Consider the following 21827-nt stretch of genomic DNA (forward strand, 5'->3'; position numbering starts at 1 on the left):
CTGTATATTTTATATAAAAATGCCTACTTATTATTTATGAAGATCGCATAGATTTAAAAGCATAGCCTAAATTTGTTGCTGCTCATGTACAATTCAAAATACAAAAAGTTAAGTGTAGCATGTCCCTGTACTTACTGTATGTCGCTCTGGATACGGGCGTCTGCTAAAATGACAAAATGTACTGTAAATGTAGAATGAACTTAACCTACATGACTAAAACGTCACCTTAAGTTTTTCCCTTCTACAGTAGTGATATTTTCAAGCATTTAGCCCACTCATATTGCATTCATTCATTAAGAACCACCTTTGAAAAAAGCTGAACCCCCTTGAAACAAGATTTTCTAAGTAACAACGTTCTCACCGGCAGTAGTATTAGCTAGATGGAATCGCGATTGAAACAGTACCACCTGCTAACTGAAAATTAGCACGAACTGGTTCAAAGTTGTGGCGCACTTCTAAACAACAACAAACAAGTAACAAATCCTGTTCCTGAATAAGAATTTATAAATGTTATCAAATAAGACTGTTGCACAAACACATTCCCCCGAACCCCGTTATGGTACACTGCCTTTTCTTATTGCACAAGCACATCCCCACTGTCCCAAGTATTCCCCTGATTCACAATACATATCACAAATGTAAGGAAAGAGACAGCTATATAAGCAGAGTGGTCGTGTAGGCTACTACTCTGTATCAGCGGTCATTTAATACTTCCATACACTTAAGCATTCTACCGCCTTTATACTGTTTGCTGAACATTACAAAGTGTGGTGTAGACTAGTTGAACATCACAGTAAAACATATGTATTGTATGAAAATTACACAGTTCTCAAATACACATGTATGGTTTTAATGAATGAACACGAATATTAGACCATCACGTAGCCTTACAAAAATGAACGACATTGAATAATTAACAGGCGAAGTACCGTCAGAAACTACTGGTACATCTCATCCAGTTAGTTTAAACGGCTGCTATAATTTTAGCTGACCACTAGATGTAACTGTGCTCTCCAATTTCATTGCGCCAATAGTTTTGATCTTTTGTTCGGCACAATCCGGAAGAAACCACCAAAGCTTCACAAGGCATTAGTGATGGGAAGTTCGGATCATTTTACTGATTTTACTGGGGGAATCTCGGGGGGGAGGGGGGGGGGGGGGGGGCTATCCGTCCACTGAAAACACATATCCTATTCTCATGTAGGTTAGTGCATGACATGTGCACCAGCATATGCTATTTTAAAAGAAATTCCTGCATTAAAATAATGTATCATGACAGTTTGTATGATTTGGTCATTTATTATCACACTAGCATTTAATTATCACGGCAAACAATTACACTGCACTAAACTGTAAGTGTAGATGTAAAGTGAAAATAACAAAACCAGTCAGTATGATGACTTGCGAGCGAATATCATTCACGTCTTACTAAAACAGCGGCCACGCTAAAGGGAATGAGGAAACTGTTTCCTCTACTAAAAAATACAATGCGGGTCACGTGAAAAAAGGATCCAAAGACTCGTAGAAAGACCGAGTCGGGAAATGAACGAATAGTTCGTTTCCTCTAGCTACCACTACAGAGCCTATGCAGGTCACGTGAAAAATGATCCAAAGACTCGTAGAAAGACCGAGTCGGGAAATGAACGAATCGTTCCCTCTAGTGTTTCCTCTAGCTACCACTACAGAGCCTATGCAGGTCACGTGAAAAATGATCCAAAGACTCGTACCCGAAGACCGAGTCGGGAAATGAACGAATCATTTCTGTTTACTTGGACGAGCCTATGCAACAGTCCCGATGCGCGGCCACGAGAAAATGAACGAATCACTCTTTGAGAGGACTCGTTACTCCCAAGTCCTTGTAAGGATCGTTCACGAACGACATATTAACGTCGTTGCTAACGTGTGCTGACGTTATGGCGTAGGCTAGCACTGAGTACCCTTTGTTGACAAAAGGCACTTTTTGCCACAAAAACGTAATTTCAACTTAAACCATGCAACGGAACATTCGCGCGAATACAAGCAACTCAATCGGGACCAAGACGAACATTTTGACACCGACGTTGTCTATGTAGTGCAAATATTCAAGCTTGTTGTAGGGGTGGGAAAATAATAATAACTAGAGAGGGTACAATTTCTGGAGAATTTGTAGGGTGTGCTTGCTGGCGTCGGTTGCACAGGGGTCCGTTTTTGAATGACATTTTTACAACTGATATTTCTGTATATTTTATATAAAAATGCATACTTATTATTTATAAAGATTACATAGATAAAAAAAAAAAAATATTTGCTGCTCATTTACAACTGAAAATACGAGTGAAGTGTAGAATGAAATAGATGTCTTCTCATTTCCCCTGCAAGAGGCAGCCTCATCGTTGAAACAAAACGAATACATTTGGCAGACCGGTGTAAAAATTGACCTAATCTCTATGACTTAAACGTCATTTTAAGTTGTTCCCTTCTCATGATATTTTCAGGCATTTAGCCTACTCATTGCATTCATTCATTAATAAATAACCCCCTTTGAAGATTATTCTACGACGTTACCCGGCAGTAGAAGATGGAATCGCGATTCAAACAGTACCATCTGCTAATTGAAAATATGCCCCCCAAAACGTAAATAAGCTTGACATTTATTTAGTGGAAAATCGTTCATTCATAAAAAGCTCACTGGTAGCGATCATTGTCAGTAACAACGCAAAATGCGATATAGCCCTGTGTGGAGAAGCTGCCCCGGCAAATTGTACTACTACGGTACAGTACTAGACTACTGCTGTGTTCGTCTTGGTAGCGATTGCGTTGGTTGAATTGGATTTAACGTTCCGTTGTACGGTTTTAAGCTGAAATTAATTATTTTCATGAACAGATTGACAACGTTTAGGCTGTGGCAATGAAGTTCAGGTTAGATAGACTTTTGATCTAAGTAAGGGGAGTGCCGAACATGTTCTGTCACCGTTTGACTTCCTAAACAGCTGTGTAGTGTAGATGTTTTTGTAGTGTGTCTCGCGTAAGCTACAGCGTTGCAGTGAGCTACACTGGTTTGAAACCACAGGTAATGGTAATTTCACCAACAAATCGTTTACTAATTTCAGAATAAATCCTACAACGAAAATGTAAATGTGAGGAATGTTTATTTTAACGATTGAAAACAGATAACGCTACATCATAGACCACTGTAGTATGTGTTGCCCGGGCAACACAGGCTAATGTCATGATGCTAATACTTCAGTGAAATAGTAGACTACTGTTTCCGAAAGTAGATGTACTTCCTTAATAATATCAGCTTATACTGTACATTACACATCACAATTGTGTGTCATATCACAAAGTAAAATGAGTAAATAGTTATCACCCTGGCCTCTTTGCTTGTGGCGTTTCTGCAGCTGCCTTGCAGTAAAGCTATAGTTAGCCTAGCTATCCCCCAAGTTAACAGATGCGAAACGAATGTTCTGCCAAAGGTAGTCACGCGTGTTTTCGTGACGTTAGTGACGTAGTGACGTTAGTAACGTCAGTGACTGTGGCTAGCAAATTAGCCACCGTTAGCTTCACTTTTCGCCACAAAAACTTAACTTGAACCTAAACATGCAATGGAACGTAAATTCCAATAGAAGCAACTCAATCGCTACCAAGACGAAACTTTTGACACCTACGTTGTCTATGTAGGCCAAATATTGACTGAGTTTTAGGGGGGCAAAAAGAATAATAATAATATATATGTGAGAGAACAAAGGTTGTGCTCTCGCCGAAGGCTTGAGCACACCCAACTAGAGAGGGTACAATTTCTGGGAAAATTGTAGGGTGTGCTTGCTTGCGTCGGTTGCACAGGGGTCCGTTTTTGAATGACATTTTTACAATTGATATTTCTGTATATTTTATATAAAAATGCATACTTATTATTTATAAAGATTACATAGATTTAAAAGCATATTTTTTTTGCTGCTCATTTACAACTGAAAATAGAGTGAAGTGTAGAATGAAATAGATGTCTTCTCATTTCCCCTGCAAGAGACAGCATCATCGTTGAATCAAAACGAATAAATGTGGCAGACCGGTGTAAACATTTACCTATCTTAAACGTCCTTTTAAGTTTTTCCCTTCTCGTGATATTTTCAGGAATGTAGCCTACTCATTGCATTCATTCATTAATAAAGAACCCCCTTTGAAGATTATTTTACGACGTTACCGGCAGTAGAAGATGGAATCGCGATTCAAACAGTACCATCTGCTAACTGAAAATATGCCCCCCAAAACGTAAATAAGCTTGACATTTATTTAGTGGAAAATCGCTCATTCATAAAAAGCTCACTGGTAGCGATCATTGTCAGTAACAACGCAAAATGCGATATAGCCCTGTGTGGAGAAGCTGCCCCGGTAAATTGTACTACTACGGTACAGTACTAGACTACTGCTGTGTTCGTCTTGGTAGCGATTGCGTTGTTTGAATTGGATTTAACGTTCCGTTGTACGGTTTAGGCTGAAATTAATTATTTTCATGAACAGATTGACAAAGTTTAGGCTGTGGCAATGAAGTTCAGGTTAGTAGTCAGATAGTTTCACCTATTGAAAGACTTTTGATTTAAGTAAGGGGAGTGCCGAACATGTTCAGTCGCCGTTTGACTTCCTAAACAGCTGTGTAGATGTTTTTGTAGTGTCTCGCGTAGGCTACAGCGTTGCAGTGAGCTACACTGGTTTGAAACCACAGGTAATGATAATTTCACCCACAAATCGTTTACTTGTAATCTAATGTCATAATAAATCCTACAACGAAAATGTATTTGTGAGGAATGTTTATTTTAACGATTGCAAACAGATGCATCATAGACCACTGTAGTATGTGTTGCCCGGGCAACAGAGGCTAATGTCATGATGCTAATACTTCAGTGAAATAGTAGACTACTGTTTCCGAAAGTAGATGTACTTCCTTAATAATATCATCTTAAATTGTACATTACACATCACAATTGTGTGTCATATCACAAAGTAAAATGAGTAAATAGTTATCACCCTGGCCTCTGCTTGTGGCGTTTCTGCAGCTGCCTTGCAGTAAAGTAGTTACTAGCTTAGCTATCTCCCAGAAGTTAAGGAGCTGCTAAACTGTTCTGCTAGAGGTAGTCACGCGAGTTTTCGTGATGTTAGTGACGTAAGTAGCGTCATTGACTGTGGTTAGCAAGTTAGCCACCGTTAGCTTCACTTTTCGCCACAAAAACTCAATTTCTACTTAAACCGTGCAACAGAACGTAAATCCCAATAGAAGCAACTCAATCGCTACCAAGACGAAACTTTTGACACCTGTCTATGTAGGCCAAATATTGACTGAGTTTTAGGGGCGCGAAAATAGGAGGAGTTGAAAACGACTCTGTGAAGTCGGACATTCCAGCATCTCGTGGTTTGCTGCGTTGACGTCAGTCATGGTCGATCAAGCGCTGTTTGCTTACTTTACTGTATTTATAATTAAACTTAGTCTTTCCGTTAGTGAAGATGCGGACTAAAACCCTTTCTTCAACACATTTCTAATTCAATTAAACTTTTTGGTCTGGATTTGAGCGTTGGCGAAACTGAAGGTGTCAGAATAATTACGAAACACGCGTCAAAGTTGTCGTGTGTGAGTCTGGCCAATCATGAAATAGCTGTGTCGTCATTAGAACCCTTGCAGTTGCTCTTGAGCAGAGCCATAGAAAAAGAGAGTTGCGACACTTCCTGTTATCGAGGAATGCGGAAGTAAAGCGTGTCACATGCGACCTGTAGTTCCAAACATTGCATTTTCCACCGTTCAACCCCATTCATTTTCAGTGTTTCCAAAGCAAGTTAGCTGGTAAATTGATGAAAATCCTTCATTTTTTCATATTTTTACCACCACATATCAATTGTTATTAGTAGTATTTCATATAGCTAGCTTTAGATAAAGTTTATCGTAAGATTATAGCTTGTTTGATTCGAAACGCAGTTAGAGCTAGACTGTAGGTCTAGCTAGTAACATAAGCAACACTTTTACTGAAGCTACCTAGAGAGCACGTGTATCATAACCAGAAGTCAGTTGGCTTATAGTCTGTCAAATTAGTTCAAATTATTGGTGTTCGTTGGCATACAAAGTAAGTCTTCTATATATAGCTCTTATTAGCCTAGTTAGTAGAGCTAGCAACAATGAATTGCAAATTAAGTGGTCCGAAGCAAGTTAGCTGGTAAATTCACGAAAATCCTGCATTTTTTCATATTTCGACCACCACATATCAATTGTTATTAGTATTATTTTATATAGCCAGCTTTAGTTAAAGTTTATCGTAAGCTTGTTAGATTCTAAATGCAGTTGGAGCTGCATTGCAGTTTTACTTTTACTCTAGCTACCTGTACATGTATCATAGCCAGAAGATCACCGGATCACTACAAACAAAAGGAGTGGAAGAAAACAGGACATATTGTACAATAAAATGTTTTATTGAATGCAGTTGGTTGCCTTGTTTATTCTGTTCTATTTACCAAACTCCTTTCTTGTCTTAAGTTGAGCAGTTGCTGGTGATAATGGTTAGATTCAACTTGCATCAAGTACTACAAATATAAGTGTTGTTAATGTGGTAGGTTAAATTGTAAGTGGGCTGATGAATAAAAAAACGTTTAACAAGACCCATTTACTTCAACCGTCTAAGGTTAAACGTTAAGTGGAACAATATAGTCCTCATTAGGCTACTGTTTGGTATGTACAGTATGGTACAGTACCGTTTGTACAGTATGGTAGCTAGCATAGCCATTTCTAGCTCTGCTTCACAATATTGCGTTATGTATAAGTTCATGTAATACATACATGTTAATAAAGTATCAGACATACATGATACAACACACCAGTAACCAATTGACATTGTGTTAATATACCGAAAATGTCCGTGAATCGAGATGGTGCTGATGTCTGTCCCGCCGAAAACCATTCAAACAGGTTGACAGCAGTGGGGGTTTTGTTTAACTACAGGGAGCTACCGGAACCACGTGACAAAAAAGCTCTAGCCTTTTTCCTGTGTTTCACTGGCAGTGAGTGTTCACAATGTTGTATTTCACTCCATTCTACACCAAACACGTCAGGGAGGACTGCCTTTTGTAGATACGAGTCTGCTGAAGATAGCCAGAATATCGGATTTCTTTAACTGAGCCTGTTTCATTCATCATTTGCCTGAGAAAGCGACTTCCGTTGGCCAGCTTCATTGAAAACCATTCAAACCGGTTGACAGCAGTGGGTTTTTTTGGAACTACAGCGACCTACATAAACCACGTGATCACGTGTCGGCGAGATCAAAGCGTGTCGCAACTCTCTTTTTCTATGGCTCTGCTCTTGAGAAAATGCGCTCGGCTACACAGCCGGCAGTTCTCGAATCGATCTCACGGTACTTTGATGGCTACGTCACAGTGACCTAGCCTTGGCGCCGTCTCAAGTCGGACAAAAAGTCTAACCAGAATTCACAGTTTCAAGTCAGCCGCCTGCAGCCGGCTGCAGCGCTGCATGAAGTCAGTTCATGTCCAACGCACCTATTAACATGCCAGGTAGAATGCCAGGTAGAAAGTGAAAGCAAGTTGCCAAAACATTTTGCCACGCGACGTCATGAACTGATCCGGAAGTATATTTAGTCCTTCTGGTTGTAATACGGTTGTCTAGTAGGAGCAGATCGTGTAGGAGTTATTGACTTGGATCCAAAGTACATTGTAGAGAGTCCTGCTGGTTCCTTGGTTTCTGGGTCAATTAGTTAGACATTAATATCATGTTTTTCGCGATCCGTTGCTTCATCCCTCGCATGTCCCGTCTTGCACAATGCCGTTTTATCAACAAAGGACACTCGTTAAAAGTAAGAATATTCAGGAAAGTGGACGACATTTTCGTTTCATAAATTTGAGGTAGCGTAATATACTCTCATTTTCTGTGTATGTAGCACAACATCATCTTGAATTCCAGTGCTGTGCATGCGCGTGTATGTCACAGAATGGTGGGTTGGAGCGCGTGGTTTCTGCTTTCCGGTCAGTGTGTGGAGAAGATGGCGTGTCCTTAAGCCAAGCTGTCAGAGAGCAACATGGCAGAGACGAATCAGTACACAGGTGAGCTCGTCTGTCTGTCTTTTTGGACGCTCCTCTTCAATCTTACTTCGCCCAACTCCTGTTTCCGCAAATTATAACTTTTGGTGATACAGGTACTTTGTCCCTGAACCAAAGGGACAATTTGTATTCTGTACTTTGTATTTGATGTAGCCTAGTTGTTGTTGTACGTAAGACATGTTGTTTCTGTACTAGGCATTGAACTGTACTAGGCAGTAGGCACTACTGTTATCAAAACGTCCTTGTTAGACTGTAGTTGAGGAATTGAGATCCTAATTTGAGATGAGTTGAGATGTAATTGTTGCATGGTGATGTTACCAGTGGCTAGTAAATACAGACTGCACCTTGACTCTGGCCACCAAAATACTGTAGAACTCTACTATACTAATGTATAGAACCATACTATACAAGTGTATAGATATCTGCTATACGAGTGTATAGAACCATACTATACGAGTGTATAGAACCATACTATACGAGTGTATAGATCTCTGCTATATGAGTGTATAGAACCATACTATACAAGTATATAGAACCATACTATACCAGTGTATATAACCATACTATACTAATGTATAGATCTCTGCTATACTAGTGTCTAGAACCATACTTTACTAATGTATAGATCTCTGATATACTAGTGTATATAACCATACTATACTAGTGTATAGAACCATACTATACTAGTGTATAGCCTATGCTAAATGAATGAAATGTGTATTTGCATTTAAGGGTTAGGGTCAGTCTATCTGCCTTTGCCTGTATGTAGGTCTGTCTGTCTGACAGCACACCTGTCTGCTGTGTGTATCAGATGTGTAACAGTGTCTGTGTTGTGTCAGGTGCTGTCCTCCTGACGTGGTGGTGTGGCCACGGTCAGTGGAGGAGGTCAGTGCTCTTGCCAAGATCTGCAACCATCATTGCCTTCCCATCATCCCCTTCGGCACCGGGACAGGTCTGGAGGGTGGCGTCGGAGCTCTGAAGGTGAGAGGATGTCTGACAACTCTGATGTTAACACTGCTGGTACGTGTGTGAGCACGTGTGTGAGCATGTGTGTCTCTCTGTAAGGGCGGAGTGTGTTTCAGCCTGAGGAACATGGACAGTGTGCTGGACCTCCATGAGGAAGACTTTGACGTAACGGTGGAGCCAGGTGTGACACGCAAGGCCCTCAACTCTTACCTGAGAGACACGGGCCTGTGGTTCCCTGTGGGTGAGCAAGCTGTCTAAGCTGCCTCGTAGACTTCCCAAAGCTCTCTGTCTGTCTGTCTCTCTCTTTGTCTGTCTCTCTCTCTCTGTCTCTCTCTAACCCTAACCCAAAAACATAGTAGCTAGCTAGTACCATCTTCGCCATCACCACCTTTTCATCGGTTTATTCTAAAACCAACAATGCAAACAAGGACACTAACAGCTAACAAATAGAACTAGCTAGTTGCACATAGTATCCCCAGTGAAGAAACCAATGCAGTGATGTCATTGACGTAGCTGTCTTGCCCATTGAAAAGCAAACCGGTTCTAATAAGGTTTGCAAGCTGAACCAACTGCAAACCAGCACTAGCAACATCCCTGAACTAGAACCAGGTTAGCTTAGGTGGAAAGGGAGTATCTGTGTCTCACTCAGAACCAGGTTCAGATTATCTCAGTATCATCACATTTACATTTATGTATTTAGCAGACGCTTTTATCCAAAGCAACTTCCAAAAGAGAGTTTTACAAAAGTGCATAGATCACTGATCATAACAACGAGATAGCCACAAACATTGCGGGTAGCCAAAACATGAAGCATACATTGTGAAAAATAAATAAGTCCCAAAGGGAAGAACCATAAGAGCATTTAGTTGAACAAGTTACAATTAAACAATTTAACAACATGAACCTCAAAAGTGTAAGGGTGTACCTGTGGGGAAAAAGCAAGCAACAAAAATATATTACACAGCAAGTACAATAGTTTTAAGTCAGTTACAACTAACCAACAAGAGCAACAAGACTCTCAATAAGAGTCATTGTGATCCTGAAACATCAGGTCCAGCCAATCATTCCTAAGTGCCATTATACTCCCGGAACAAGTGCGTCTTGAGCCTATTCTTGAAGGTGGGGAGACAGTCTGTGTCTCTGATGGAGGTGGGGAGTTGGTTCCACCATTGGGGGCCAGACAGGAGAAGAGCTTGTGTTGGGACCGGGCGCTCTTGAGCGGTGGGACCACCAGACAATTGTCAGAAGAAGACCGCGGGTGGGGGTGTAAGGCTGGAGGAGAGACTTGATGTAGTCGGGTGCAGTCCCGTTCACCGCTCGGAAGGTCAGTACCAGGGTCTTGAATCTGATATTGGCCGTGATGGGAAGCCAGTGGAGGGAGATGAGGAGCAGGGTAACATGGGAGCGTCTTGAGCAGATTGAAGACCAGACGGACCAGACGACCATTGCCTTGTTCTCAATCCTCTGGAGAGGGCGGGTTGCGCATGCTGGAAGACTAGCAGCGAGTTGCAGTAGTCCAACTTTGAGAGGACAAGTGCTTGTACTAGCAGCTGGGTGGAATGCTCAGACAGGTATCTCCTGATCTTCCGGATGTTGTATAGGGTTGTAGCGGGGTTTGCTCGTTTAAGATTAGCAATACTTAATTTATAATAAAGTATGTAGTTCTTGGGGGCACAACCTCTTATTTGTTAAAGGGACAGAGGAAACCTTATTGAATAATATTGAATAATAGCCTTCGTAATAATCAGTCTAATCTTAAGTAGTGAATTCTATGAAAGTAGAGCAGATCAGATAACGTGAGTGATACGCGAATATTATACACAATGATTTATTTAGGAAAATGTAATTATAATGAACAAATACCAGATAAGTTATGGGTTAGTCAGAGTAGTACAGTGGCTGGATGCAAATGAGGGCGAGCAACACAATGGCTGTGTAGAGCGCGTGTGAAGGGGGGAGGGAGAGGGGTAGAGAGGGACAGGTAGGCCTTTCTGGTAACAATGGACGAGCAAGGGCAACTGACTTAACGAGGGTTAAGTTAACTCATTTGTAAAATACAATCAAACATCAACAATTTAATCACAACATGCCAATATGTCACAAGTAAGAAATATTGCAAATCGCAGTTACTTTTGTCGGTTTGAAGAAGGAGTCAAAGGTTCGTTATGTCCAACGAATAGAAAGCGGAATCTCTCGTCAAAGTTCCGGGCGCTCAGTGAATGTGCCAATTGAGAGGAATAGGTTAGAGAGTGACGCGTTCACCTCAGTTTAATCCTCCGAACAAGCGAGGGTGATTGTACGTTTGGGGGTTTTATACTCCAAAGAACAAGGGGGGGTCCCCGTGAAGGTGACCTCTTTCATTGGTCAGTTTCCCCCCACCTGGGCATCGTCCTGAGATCTGCCTAGGTGTGAAGTGGCTGTACCTTTTGAGTTCCGTTATTTCAACTGTCCATGGAATTCTTAAACTTCAGAATACAACATTCATAAATGGATTTGTTAGTATGGTACAATTATTTTGATATCAAGATTGGCTGACTTAACCATACTTGAAGGGAAGTTATAATCAAACCTCAATTAAACAACGTTCTAAGTAAATGAGAAAAACACACATTATAACACATCAACTACTGTCATTGAAATAGTGTCCATGAGCCATGTAGTCCTTGAGAATATGTTTGTAAATCCACATAAGAAAGTTCTTCCTTGTAAATCCTTTGTCTGATACTGAGGCCATGTGGTCTCTGTTTCTGACCCCATGCTGGGCCAGAAGCTTTGAAGCTCCTGCTCTGGGAGATAAGGACAAGGGGGGAAACCCCCTTTCTCCTTGTCGGGGGTAGGGGAAAGGTGTGATGGCACGTGGTTTGTCGGTGACTATGCTACAGGGTGAATCTACACGACCGGGAGACCGCAGCAATGTGACTGCGAGGGAGAGATTGTCATCCATGGTCACCCCGAGGTTCCTGGCAGAGGATGAAGGGGTCACCGTCGCAGATCCCAGGGTGATTGAGAGATCGTGGGAGATGGAGGGTTTGGCCGGGATGATGAGGAGTTCTGTTTTCAGTCTTACGAAGGCCTTTGTTCCTTCTTCCACCTCCCCAGATCCTGGTGCAGATGCATCTCTGTGTGGCATGGCAGCCACCAGTGCCTCGGGCACCAACGCAGTGCGCTACGGCACCATGAAGGAGAACGTGTTGAACCTGGAGGTGGTCCTGGCTGACGGCTCCATCCTCCACACCGCAGGGCAACGCCGCAGGCCCAGGTAGAGGAGGAGAAGGAGAGGAGGAAAGGAGGTTGAGGAGGAGAGGTCAAGGAGAGGAGGTGAAGAGGTTTAGGAGGAGAGGTTTAGGTGGGTAAAATGAGGAAAGGAGGAGGGTGAGGAAGAGGAAGATGGTTTAGGAGGAGAGGCTGAGGAGATTGAGGACAGAGGTTGAGGAAAGGAAGGGGAGGAGGATGGTTGAGGAGGAGCAGAGGAGGAGGAGGATGGTTGAGGAGTGAACAAGAGGAACTTGATTAGCCTTCAGCAGTGAAGTAGCAGATCGGTCTATCTGTCTTTTCTATACTCTGTACCAGCCTCTCAGCAAATTTAAAACCTTCGATGGAAGGGCCTTCTCATGCACTGCTCCTAAACTGTGGAACTTCCTGTTTCAATCAGAAATGTTCCTTCGCTTTGCCAATTTAAGAAGTTGTTTAAAATGTATCTTTTTAATCAGGTTTTTAATTGGTTAATTTGATTTATTAGTCTGTTTTTATTGTTATTGTATATCATGTTTTTATGATTATAATTTTAACTGTACTGTAGTGCTTTGAGTGCAAGACAGGCGCTTTACAAAAAAAATATTATATTAATATTATTATTACCTGTCTGCCTGTCTGTCTACCTGTCTGCTTGTCTCTGTCAGGAAGACGTCTGCAGGCTACAACCTGACCAACCTGTTTGTGGGCTCTGAGGGCACGCTGGGGGTCATCACCAAGGCAACGCTGCGTCTCTACGGTGTCCCTGAGGCCGTGGTGTCGGCCGTGTGCTCCTTCCCCTCTGTCCAGGCTGCTGTGGACAGCACGGTGCAGGTCCTGCAGGCAGGGGTGCCCATCGCTCGCATTGGTGAGGAGGGATAGGGGTGAGATAGAGTTAGGAGTAGGTCACCAGGAGTCGGTGAGGAGGGGTAGGGGTGGAGTTAGGGGTAGGTGAGGAGGGGTGTAGTTAGGGGTAGGCAGGGGTAGGTGAGGTAAGGAGGGTTTGGGTGGGGGTAGGGGTGGGTGAGGAAGGTGAGGGGTAGGGGTATTGGTGGGGTTAGGGGTGGGTATGGGTAGGTGAAGAGGGGTAGGGTTAGCGGTGGGGTTAGGGATGGGTGAGGAAGGTTAAGGGTAGGTAAGGAGGGGTAGGGGATAGGCATAGGAACGGGGGATAGAGTTAAGGCCGAAATATACTACTCCGACTCTGTTACGCCTGGGACACACTACGTGCATTCTGCTGCGATCTGGTGTTAAGTGCCTGGAAGCGCCGCCTTTTTTCTTTCGGCACCCACGTTATCAAATGGGACCGACCACACTGGCTGCGAAGCGCTGCAAAGCATCGCGATTGCCTGCGATCTGCAGCAATCATTTCGGCAGCTGGTCGAATTTTATCACGAGACGCTTGCGAAATCGGCTGCAGGATGATAAGATACACCATATTAGTTTATATATTTGAGAAAAAAAAACGTTATTTGACGCTTATTAAAATGTGATTTTACTACATTAATTGTAGACTACAGTAAACATTTGTAAAGTTGTAGACATTATAAATATTTTTTTTATATTACTTTGGAGGCCTACGTACAATATTCACTCTATATAAAACCTAACTACACAATGTTGGTAACGAACGGCCTTTCCATGTGGTTATCCTGATGAAAATAAACGGATTGATCTGTTGAGCCAGCATGCCCGTAGTTGTTTTGTTTGTTTGAGAGAAACGAGTTGTCACGCGTTGCACGCAACACACACACGTGCAGATATAGCCTACCGGGAGAAAACCCCCAAGTCGATTTATAAAATCAGCTAGAAATTCAAGGAGATGGACGAGATCAAATGTATTCTCGAAGTTGAAAAGCACAGAGTTGTATGACGCCCAGCACCAATTTGACAAGGACAACCTAGACAGGGTTTTTCCTGGGTCAAAAAAAATAATAATATGTATATATATATATTCTTGGAACAGGTTAATGTAATAGTCTAATAGCTTATGTAATATTGCACATATTTTCGTCCTATTTCCCCTAAAGCAATAAAGTTAGGCTACTTAAAGACACCTTGCACTCACAAAGTATGTTGTAAATGGCATAAATGCTGCCAATTAATAATTGACATAACAACTTATTGTAAATGGTCAGTAGCCTAGCCTATTGATCAAGGGCGTAGGTTTGGTCTCAGCTTTGGTAGGGACACTGAACGCCCCCCCCCCCCCCCCATAAAAAAAAATATATATATGTAGGTAATTGGTTTAGGTTTTATGGAGAATCAGAATGGGATTTATTCGCCATGAAAGTTTGCACAGACAAGGAATTTGCTTTGGCAGGAAGGTGCATACAATAAACATATAGGGACCTAAAATTTAAATATGTGGACTATCTATACTAAGGGTACATAAACTAGCAGTACTAAAGCTGTACTAGGCCTACATCATCTGTACTGGACTTCTGAGCAATGAAATAAGGATTTATATTTGGGCATCCCAATTTATAGCACCTTTTTACTACCTACAAGTATAAGTGTGAATGATAACATTCATGGGTAACATTGTCTAAACATCCCTTAAAAAACAGCAATTTAATGCAATCTTTACCAAAATTGACAAATTCAACTTCTAACCTGAACCCCTGATGCTGATTCATCACCAACCTGCTCTACATCTGTAGCTTCAGAGTGCTGTTTTTCCTGCACAGTAATTCTTCAATTTAATACAGACACTAACACAAAATACTAATATGAGGCTTTATTATTTCCTGGCGTATTTAGTAGTTTACCGTGTCAGACTACTGACAGCTCTCTTTCTGCAAGTCAAGATTCACGAAGTGTTTCTGACTGCCACTTCAGCCAATTAAATTACATCATCTTGTCTCGCAGGCTCGAGGGCGCATTGGATAACTTGAAAATGTATTTTTCACTTTTCTGGGCGACGAACAATAATACAAATGAGTTTTGCAAATATATTGTGCAAAATATTTTTTCGGAATCAATCCAAATTACAGCACAAAGGAGTTCTCTAAAATATTGGTGGGGACAATTTTGTCATCTTAAAATATTGGTGGGGACTAGTACCTAGCGTCCCCCCCTAAATCTACGCCCATGCTATCGATTAAGGTAGGCCACTCTGAAGCATGTACACTGCCTGCTTCATTTGATCTTGGTAGGCTAAGCATTCTGTAGAAAATAATAACAATAAATCCACTTTTTATTAATTAAAACTACTTCAGCATAATAATGCACCTAAAATACAAACCTGAGCAAGGGCATCAATCGCTATCGAATCAACAGACAATTTAGCTAGCAGGGGAAGAATACAAACAACGAAAATCACCAGTTAACTTGATTTAAATTTGCAAGAACTATAGACGTATACAATAACAGGCTTAAATGAACTGACAACATAAGTTATACGACTAAAGGCCGATTTATACTTCTGCGTTTTTACGGAGACGGAGACAGGGAACGCCCTCTCCGTCAAGGAACGCCCTCTCCGTGCCCTCTCCGAGCCCCTCGGAGAGCTCTGCGTGCACCTCCTGATTTTCCTGACTATCCGTCTGTCCGTCCGTCATTTTACGGAAACCCCTTGGCTGTGAATGGTCCGTATTAAGAACCGCTTGCGTCAGGGGCGGGGTTGCCGTGATAAACAGGACGAACAGAATCCTTTGACCGCCATTGCTGTAAGTTGTTACAATTCATATTTCAGCTAAACATTACATGTAAATCAGCAACTGAATTAAAATGTGACTAGAAATGGGGAGTGTAGTTGCTGAAAATGTGCGTATTTTATTGATGAAACGGCTAATTTGTAAATTTGCTCCGACTTTTCGATAACTTAGCTAGCATCGCAGTGCAGCGGCACCTACTCTTCTGGCAGTGAAGTGTTTTCAGCACCCACAGCCTTCGGAGTACTATAAATTCAACCAATCCATCCGACTCCGTCCGTCCGTCTGTCCGTAACGGAGTCGGAGAAGTATAATTCGGCCTTTACAGTTCTCAAGGACGCACACACGCAATCTCAACTGCGGTGTGAAGCGTGTGTCCGTGCAATTCTCTGACATGCAATCACTGCTGATAGACGGCCTAAAATGTTGTACAGCCTGATTTGATACCGTGGCAGAAATTTAGCCATAGAGGAAACACTGTTAAGGTTAAGAATACCAATGGAGGCTGCGTTGGAAATCGTGAATTAAACTTCTGTCAGCATTTTGAGTGGAAATTTCATTCGCATTTGTACAGGTGTATTCGTGCACGTCGGGCTGGCCCTCGCAGCGGAACGATAGTTTACTGGCCGCTCTGTCCATTCGCGCACCTCACAGTTGCGTATTGATCAGACAAGAAGACACGCTTATCAACTCGATGACTATTGATCAAAACAGAACGAGGGTTTGGCTGTAGCCTATTTGAAACATACTATTGAGAACATATTCGCTGACATGCATTGCACGCGTGATAAACACAGCTTTTTTTCTTTTTTTTTTATTGCAGACTTTTTTTTGCCTTTGGCGCTCCGAATTTGTCATTGGTGCTTGGGAAAACGGCTTTGGTGCGTGCCCAAATTTTCTCTATGCAGGAAAAAACCTGGTAGATAAGGATCAATGCTGGGATATAGCCAATGCCATGTTTATGTACCATGTCAGCGTAAAGGAAAGCTCAGAGTAGCTGAAAGGCTTGGTGACCGGCGCAGAGAAATGCGCGTCTGGTGTGAACAGCTTTGAGACGATCGTAGCCGATCGTGGCGCTGCGCGGCGCTTCCGCTTTGTGTGTCCCAGGCGTTACAGAGAGACAGACAAACGGAGTCGGACGGATGCGTTGAATTTATAGTACTTCGAAGGCTATGGGTGCTGAAAACAATTCACTGCCAGAAAAGTAGGTGGAGCAACATTTTTTAATCCTGCCACATGACGTCTTTGTGTGTGGAACCAATTGCGGACCAATCACAGCCAAGGGGTATCCGTAAAATTACGGACGAGCGGACGGATAGTCAGGAAAATCAGGAGGTGCACGTAGAGCTCTCCGAGGGGCTCGGAGAGGGCGTTCCACATCGGAGAGGGCATTCCCTGTGTCCGTCTCCGTGAAAACGGAGTAGTATAATTCGGCCTTAAGTGTGTGTGTGTGTGTGTCCACCAGAGTTCCTGGATGACGTGATGATAGCAGCATGTAACCGGTTCAGCTCCCTCTCCTACCCAGTCTGCCCCACCCTCTTCCTGGAGTTCCACGGGACTGAGAAGAGCCTGGAGGAGCAGGTGACCTCCACAGGTGTGGGTGTGTCTGGGTGTTTGTCGGTGTGTGTATAAATATAAATATAGTGTGTGTGTATATACTGTATGTTGTATGTATGTGTATGTGTGTGATCAGAGGAAATCGTCCAGGAGAACGGGGGGTCAGACTTCAGCTGGGCGCGGGACCCAGAGACACGAGGGCGTCTGTGGAAGGCTAGGCACGACGCCTGGTACGCTGCCCTGGCTCTGAGACCAGGCTGCAAGGTGGGCCCTCATCTGGGCTGTCTGTCTGTCTGGGATATGGGCCCTCACATGGGCTGTCTGGGGTAAGGGTCCTCACCTGAGCTGTCTGAGGTAAGGGCCCTCACCTGGGCTGTCTGGGGTAAGGGCCCTCACCTGGGCTGTCTGGGGTAAGGGCCCTCACCTGGGCTGTCTGGGGTATGGGTCCTCACTTGGGCTGTCTGTCTGACTGTCTTGGGTATGGGTCCTCACCTGGGCTGTCTGGGGTATGAGCCCTCACCTGGGCTGTCTGTCTGTCTTGAGTATGGGTCCTCACCTGGACTGTCTGGGGTATGGGTCCTCAACTGGGCTGTTTGGGGTATGGGTCCTCACCTGGGCTTTCTGGGGTATGGGTCCTCACCTGGGCTGTCTGGGGTATGGGTCCTCACCTGGACTGTCTGGGGTATGGGTCCTCAACTGGGCTGTCTGGGGTATGGGTCCTCACCTGGGCTTTCTGGGGTATGGGTCCTCACCTGGGCTGTCTGGGGTATGGGTCCTCACCTGGGCTGTCTGGGGTAGGGGTCCTCACCTGGGCTGTCTGGGGTATGGGTCCTCACCTGGGCTGTCTGGGGTATGGGTCCTCACCTGGGCTGTCTGGGGTATGGGCCCTCACCTGGGCTGTGGGGTATGGGTCCTCATCTGGGCTGTCTGGGGTATGGGTCCTCACCTGGGCTGTCTGGGGTATGGGTCCTCACCTGGGCTGTCTGGGGTTAGGGTCCTCACCTGGGCTGTCTGGGGTATGGGTCCTCACCTGGGCTGTCTGGGGTATGGGTCCTCACCTGGGCTGTCTGGGATTAGGGTTGTGTATGTGGGGGGATCTGTTGGTGTGTGTGTGGAGCTACTGTGTTCTCTGCGTTTGTGTGTGTAATAACTGTGTGTGTGCGCAGGCATACTCCACAGATGTGTGTGTGGGGTATGGGTCCTCACCTGGGCTTTCTGGGGTATGGGTCCTCACCTGGGCTGTCTGGGGTAGGGGTCCTCACCTGGGCTGTCTGGGGTAGGGGTCCTCACCTGGGCTGTCTGGGGTATGGGTCCTCACCTGGGCTGTCTGGGGTATGGGCCCTCACCTGGGCTGTGGGGTATGGGTCCTCATCTGGGCTGTCTGGGGTATGGGTCCTCACCTGGGCTGTCTGGGGTATGGGTCCTCACCTGGGCTGTCTGGGGTTAGGGTCCTCACCTGGGCTGTCTGGGGTATGGGTCCTCACCTGGGCTGTCTGGGGTATGGGTCCTCACCTGGGCTGTCTGGGATTAGGGTTGTGTATGTGGGGGGATCTGTTGGTGTGTGTGGAGCTACTGTGTTCTCTGCGTGTGTGTGTGTAATAACTGTGTGTGTGCGCAGGCATACTCCACAGATGTGTGTGTGCCTCTGTCCCACCTCCCTCAGATCATCGTGGACACCAAAAGGGACCTGATCCAGAACCACCTCACAGGTCACAAACACACGACACATACACCCCCCCACACACACATACACACACACAAACACCCACACATATACACACGCACACCCCACACATATACACACACACCCCACACATATACACCCACACGTACACACACTCCCCACACATATACACACCTACATGCACACAGACACACATGGGAGAGACGGAGCGTGTGAGTGTGTGTGTGTGTCACACATACATGCACACATACACACCCACATGTACACACACACACCCCACACATGTATTCACCCACATGCACACACACACCCACATATACACACCTACATGCACACAGACACACATGGGAGAGACGGAGCGTGTGAGTGTGTGTGTGTGTCTCTTGCAGGGCCGATTGCAGGTCATGTGGGGGATGGGAATTTCCACTGTATCATGGTGCTGGACCCAGAGGATCAGGATGAGGTGGAGAGGGTTCACCTCTTCACTGACAGACTCGCCAGGTAGGCTTCTCTCTCTCTCCTTTTCTGTGTCTTTTTCTTTCCCTCCCTACTCTCCCTGCCACCCCCTGTCCCAGCACACCCTCTGCTGGTAACTTCCCTAACATGGACCACATTCATACAGTAGATAGATAGAATAACATTTCGTTCTTATATGCACTTAGCTGTACTGTTGAATGACAATAAAAACTATCTATTATTTATTTGATCAACTTTATTACAGGCTCAAGGCCTTCATGGTAAAAAAAGACATACAAACAATTCATTACATAGAAATATACAAGGAAAGAAGGGCTAAAAAAGGCACTCATGCCAGTGTTCCCAGATCTTAGAGGTGTACTTGACAGAGCTGCGGCCAGGGTCTGTCTTCAGATCAATTATAACATTTGCAGAGCGGTCCAGCCGACTCATAAACTTAAAAGTAAGGTTCCTCAGCAAGGCCATGAAGGTGGTTAGACCCACATTGCAGAACAGCTCACTGGCTGTAGTACTTCTGGGTTTCTTCAGGAGTATCCTAAGACAGTCATTATAGGCTACTTTCAATTTACGCAAGCTCTCCTTTTTGTATTTCACCCAGAGTGGGGCTGTATAGAGAGGGGTGCAGTAGGCTCTAAACTAATTAATTTTAACATCAAATGTACAGTGGTGGAATTTTCTAACCAACATGTTAGCTTGGACATAGAGCAATCCCCTCTGTCTGAACATGTCGGCATCATCCTCCAACGTGTCTAATAATGTGCCCTAAGTATTTGGTACTATTGGACACCCCCAGAGTTTGCCCAGAAAGATGAAAGGCAGGGAACTTAATATCCATGTCATCCTTAGTTCTACAGAACATTACCATGCTCTTCTTGGCATTATATTTAACATCAAAATCGACCCCATATTTAGAGCAGATGTTAAGCAGCTGTTGCAACCCACTGCTACTAAGGGATAGTAAAGCTAGGTTGTCTGCATACATATAGTGGTTGACATGGGAATCACCTATCATACAACCTGTTCTGCATCCCCCCAGCTGCCTGGAAAGGTCGTCCATATAGATATTGAGAAGGGGTGGGGATAATATACCCCCCTGCCGGACACCGTTACCAACTTTAAAAGGGGTAGATAAGGTGCTCCCCCATCTTACTCTCATGCTCTGGTTTGCATACCACCAATGCAATGCGTTGCAATGCAATGGATGCGTACTAAGCTACTGGGCACACCACTAATCTTGAGCTTATTAAACAACTTAAAGTGGTGGACGCGGTCAAATGCATCAATAAACCCTATAAGCATAGTAGAACCCTGCCTTCTATGTGTCTATTGCCTCTTTCAGAGCATAAATACATAGGTCGGTACTATGCTTGGGTTTAAAGCCAAACTGATTTTCAGTGGTGGTATCTATCTATCTACTGTGCGACTGTGGTACATGGTTGGATTAACTACATATATTCTCCACCTCCTCCTCCGCCCCCCAGGCGTGCCCTGGATTAACTACATATATTCTCCTCCTCTGCCCCTTCCTCCTCCTCCTTTGCCCCCTCCTCCACCCCCAGGCGTGCCCTGGCCCTGGATGGCAGCTGTACTGGGGAACACGGTGTGGGTTTGGGGAAGCGTGTTCTGCTGAGGGAAGAGGTGGGGCCCCAGGCCATGGAGGTCATGCAGGGCCTCAAGGCTTCCCTGGACCCCAAGAACTTGATGAATCCTGGGAAGGTTCTGTAGCCTGCTGTGTTTCCAGTATAGCCTCCTGTTCTCTGCTCTGTTTGGCCCATGACCCAGTCCTGATCATGTGATACACTCCCTGGTAAACTGTCTGTTCTAACACATGGGTTCAATATCTGAGACCAGCTGGAACCAGAGGAGCTAGGAACCCCATTACACGTTATTATATTACATTGTACCAGCAAAATATATTTTAATCTAATCTATTAAATTAAATTTGGTCTTCTATTGATCTACAGGCCAGATGGCTAGTCTTCTCTACTATGAAGCAGCAATGTGGTATTATGTGAGTTTATAACTTATATATGTTATATATGTGCAAGCCAGGGAGGTTACTGAGTCTTCACCTGAGCATGCCATACAGTAAATAGCACTGGCACATGCAGTACATCTCCCAGCCACCAGACGTCAGTAGTGTGATGTTTTGTGTTTCTGTCATAAGCACCAAGAATAAAACAGTTAATGTA

At 44.1% G+C, this 21827-nt stretch overlaps 1 protein-coding gene across 4 annotated transcripts; it reads left to right on the plus strand.

The window, feature by feature from the left end:
* Positions 1-7615: 7615 nt before the first annotated feature.
* On the plus strand, positions 7616-21827 carry ldhd (lactate dehydrogenase D). 4 transcript variants are annotated; one of them, XM_062460855.1, is made up of 11 exons: positions 7617-7820; positions 7955-8067; positions 8904-9045; positions 9130-9271; positions 12130-12289; positions 12930-13129; positions 17383-17511; positions 17611-17738; positions 19093-19183; positions 19548-19659; positions 21195-21827. In XM_062460855.1, the coding sequence occupies exons 1-11, from the start codon at positions 7737-7739 to the stop codon at positions 21358-21360; spliced, it is 1467 nt and encodes a 488-aa protein (XP_062316839.1). In that variant the 5' UTR covers positions 7617-7736; the 3' UTR covers positions 21361-21827. The 4 variants fall into 4 exon arrangements, with proteins under 4 accessions (XP_062316842.1, XP_062316839.1, XP_062316840.1 ...); XM_062460856.1 differs by having other exon boundaries at positions 7644-7820; positions 7905-8067; XM_062460857.1 differs by lacking the exon at positions 7955-8067 and having other exon boundaries at positions 7644-7869.

Source organism: Osmerus eperlanus, chromosome 5, assembly GCF_963692335.1.
Source record: "Osmerus eperlanus chromosome 5, fOsmEpe2.1, whole genome shotgun sequence".
NCBI lineage: Eukaryota > Metazoa > Chordata > Actinopteri > Osmeriformes > Osmeridae > Osmerus > Osmerus eperlanus.

Coding starts and splice junctions, on each gene's coding strand:
- ldhd (XM_062460855.1), top strand. CDS start 7,737: ATGTTTTTCGCGATCCGTTGCTTCATCCCTCGCATGTCCCGTCTTGCA. Junction 12,290..12,929: donor GGGCAACGCCGCAGGCCCAG/GTAGAGGAGGAG, acceptor TGTCTCTGTCAG/GAAGACGTCTGCAGGCTACA. Junction 17,739..19,092: donor CTCTGAGACCAGGCTGCAAG/GTGGGCCCTCAT, acceptor GTGTGTGCGCAG/GCATACTCCACAGATGTGTG.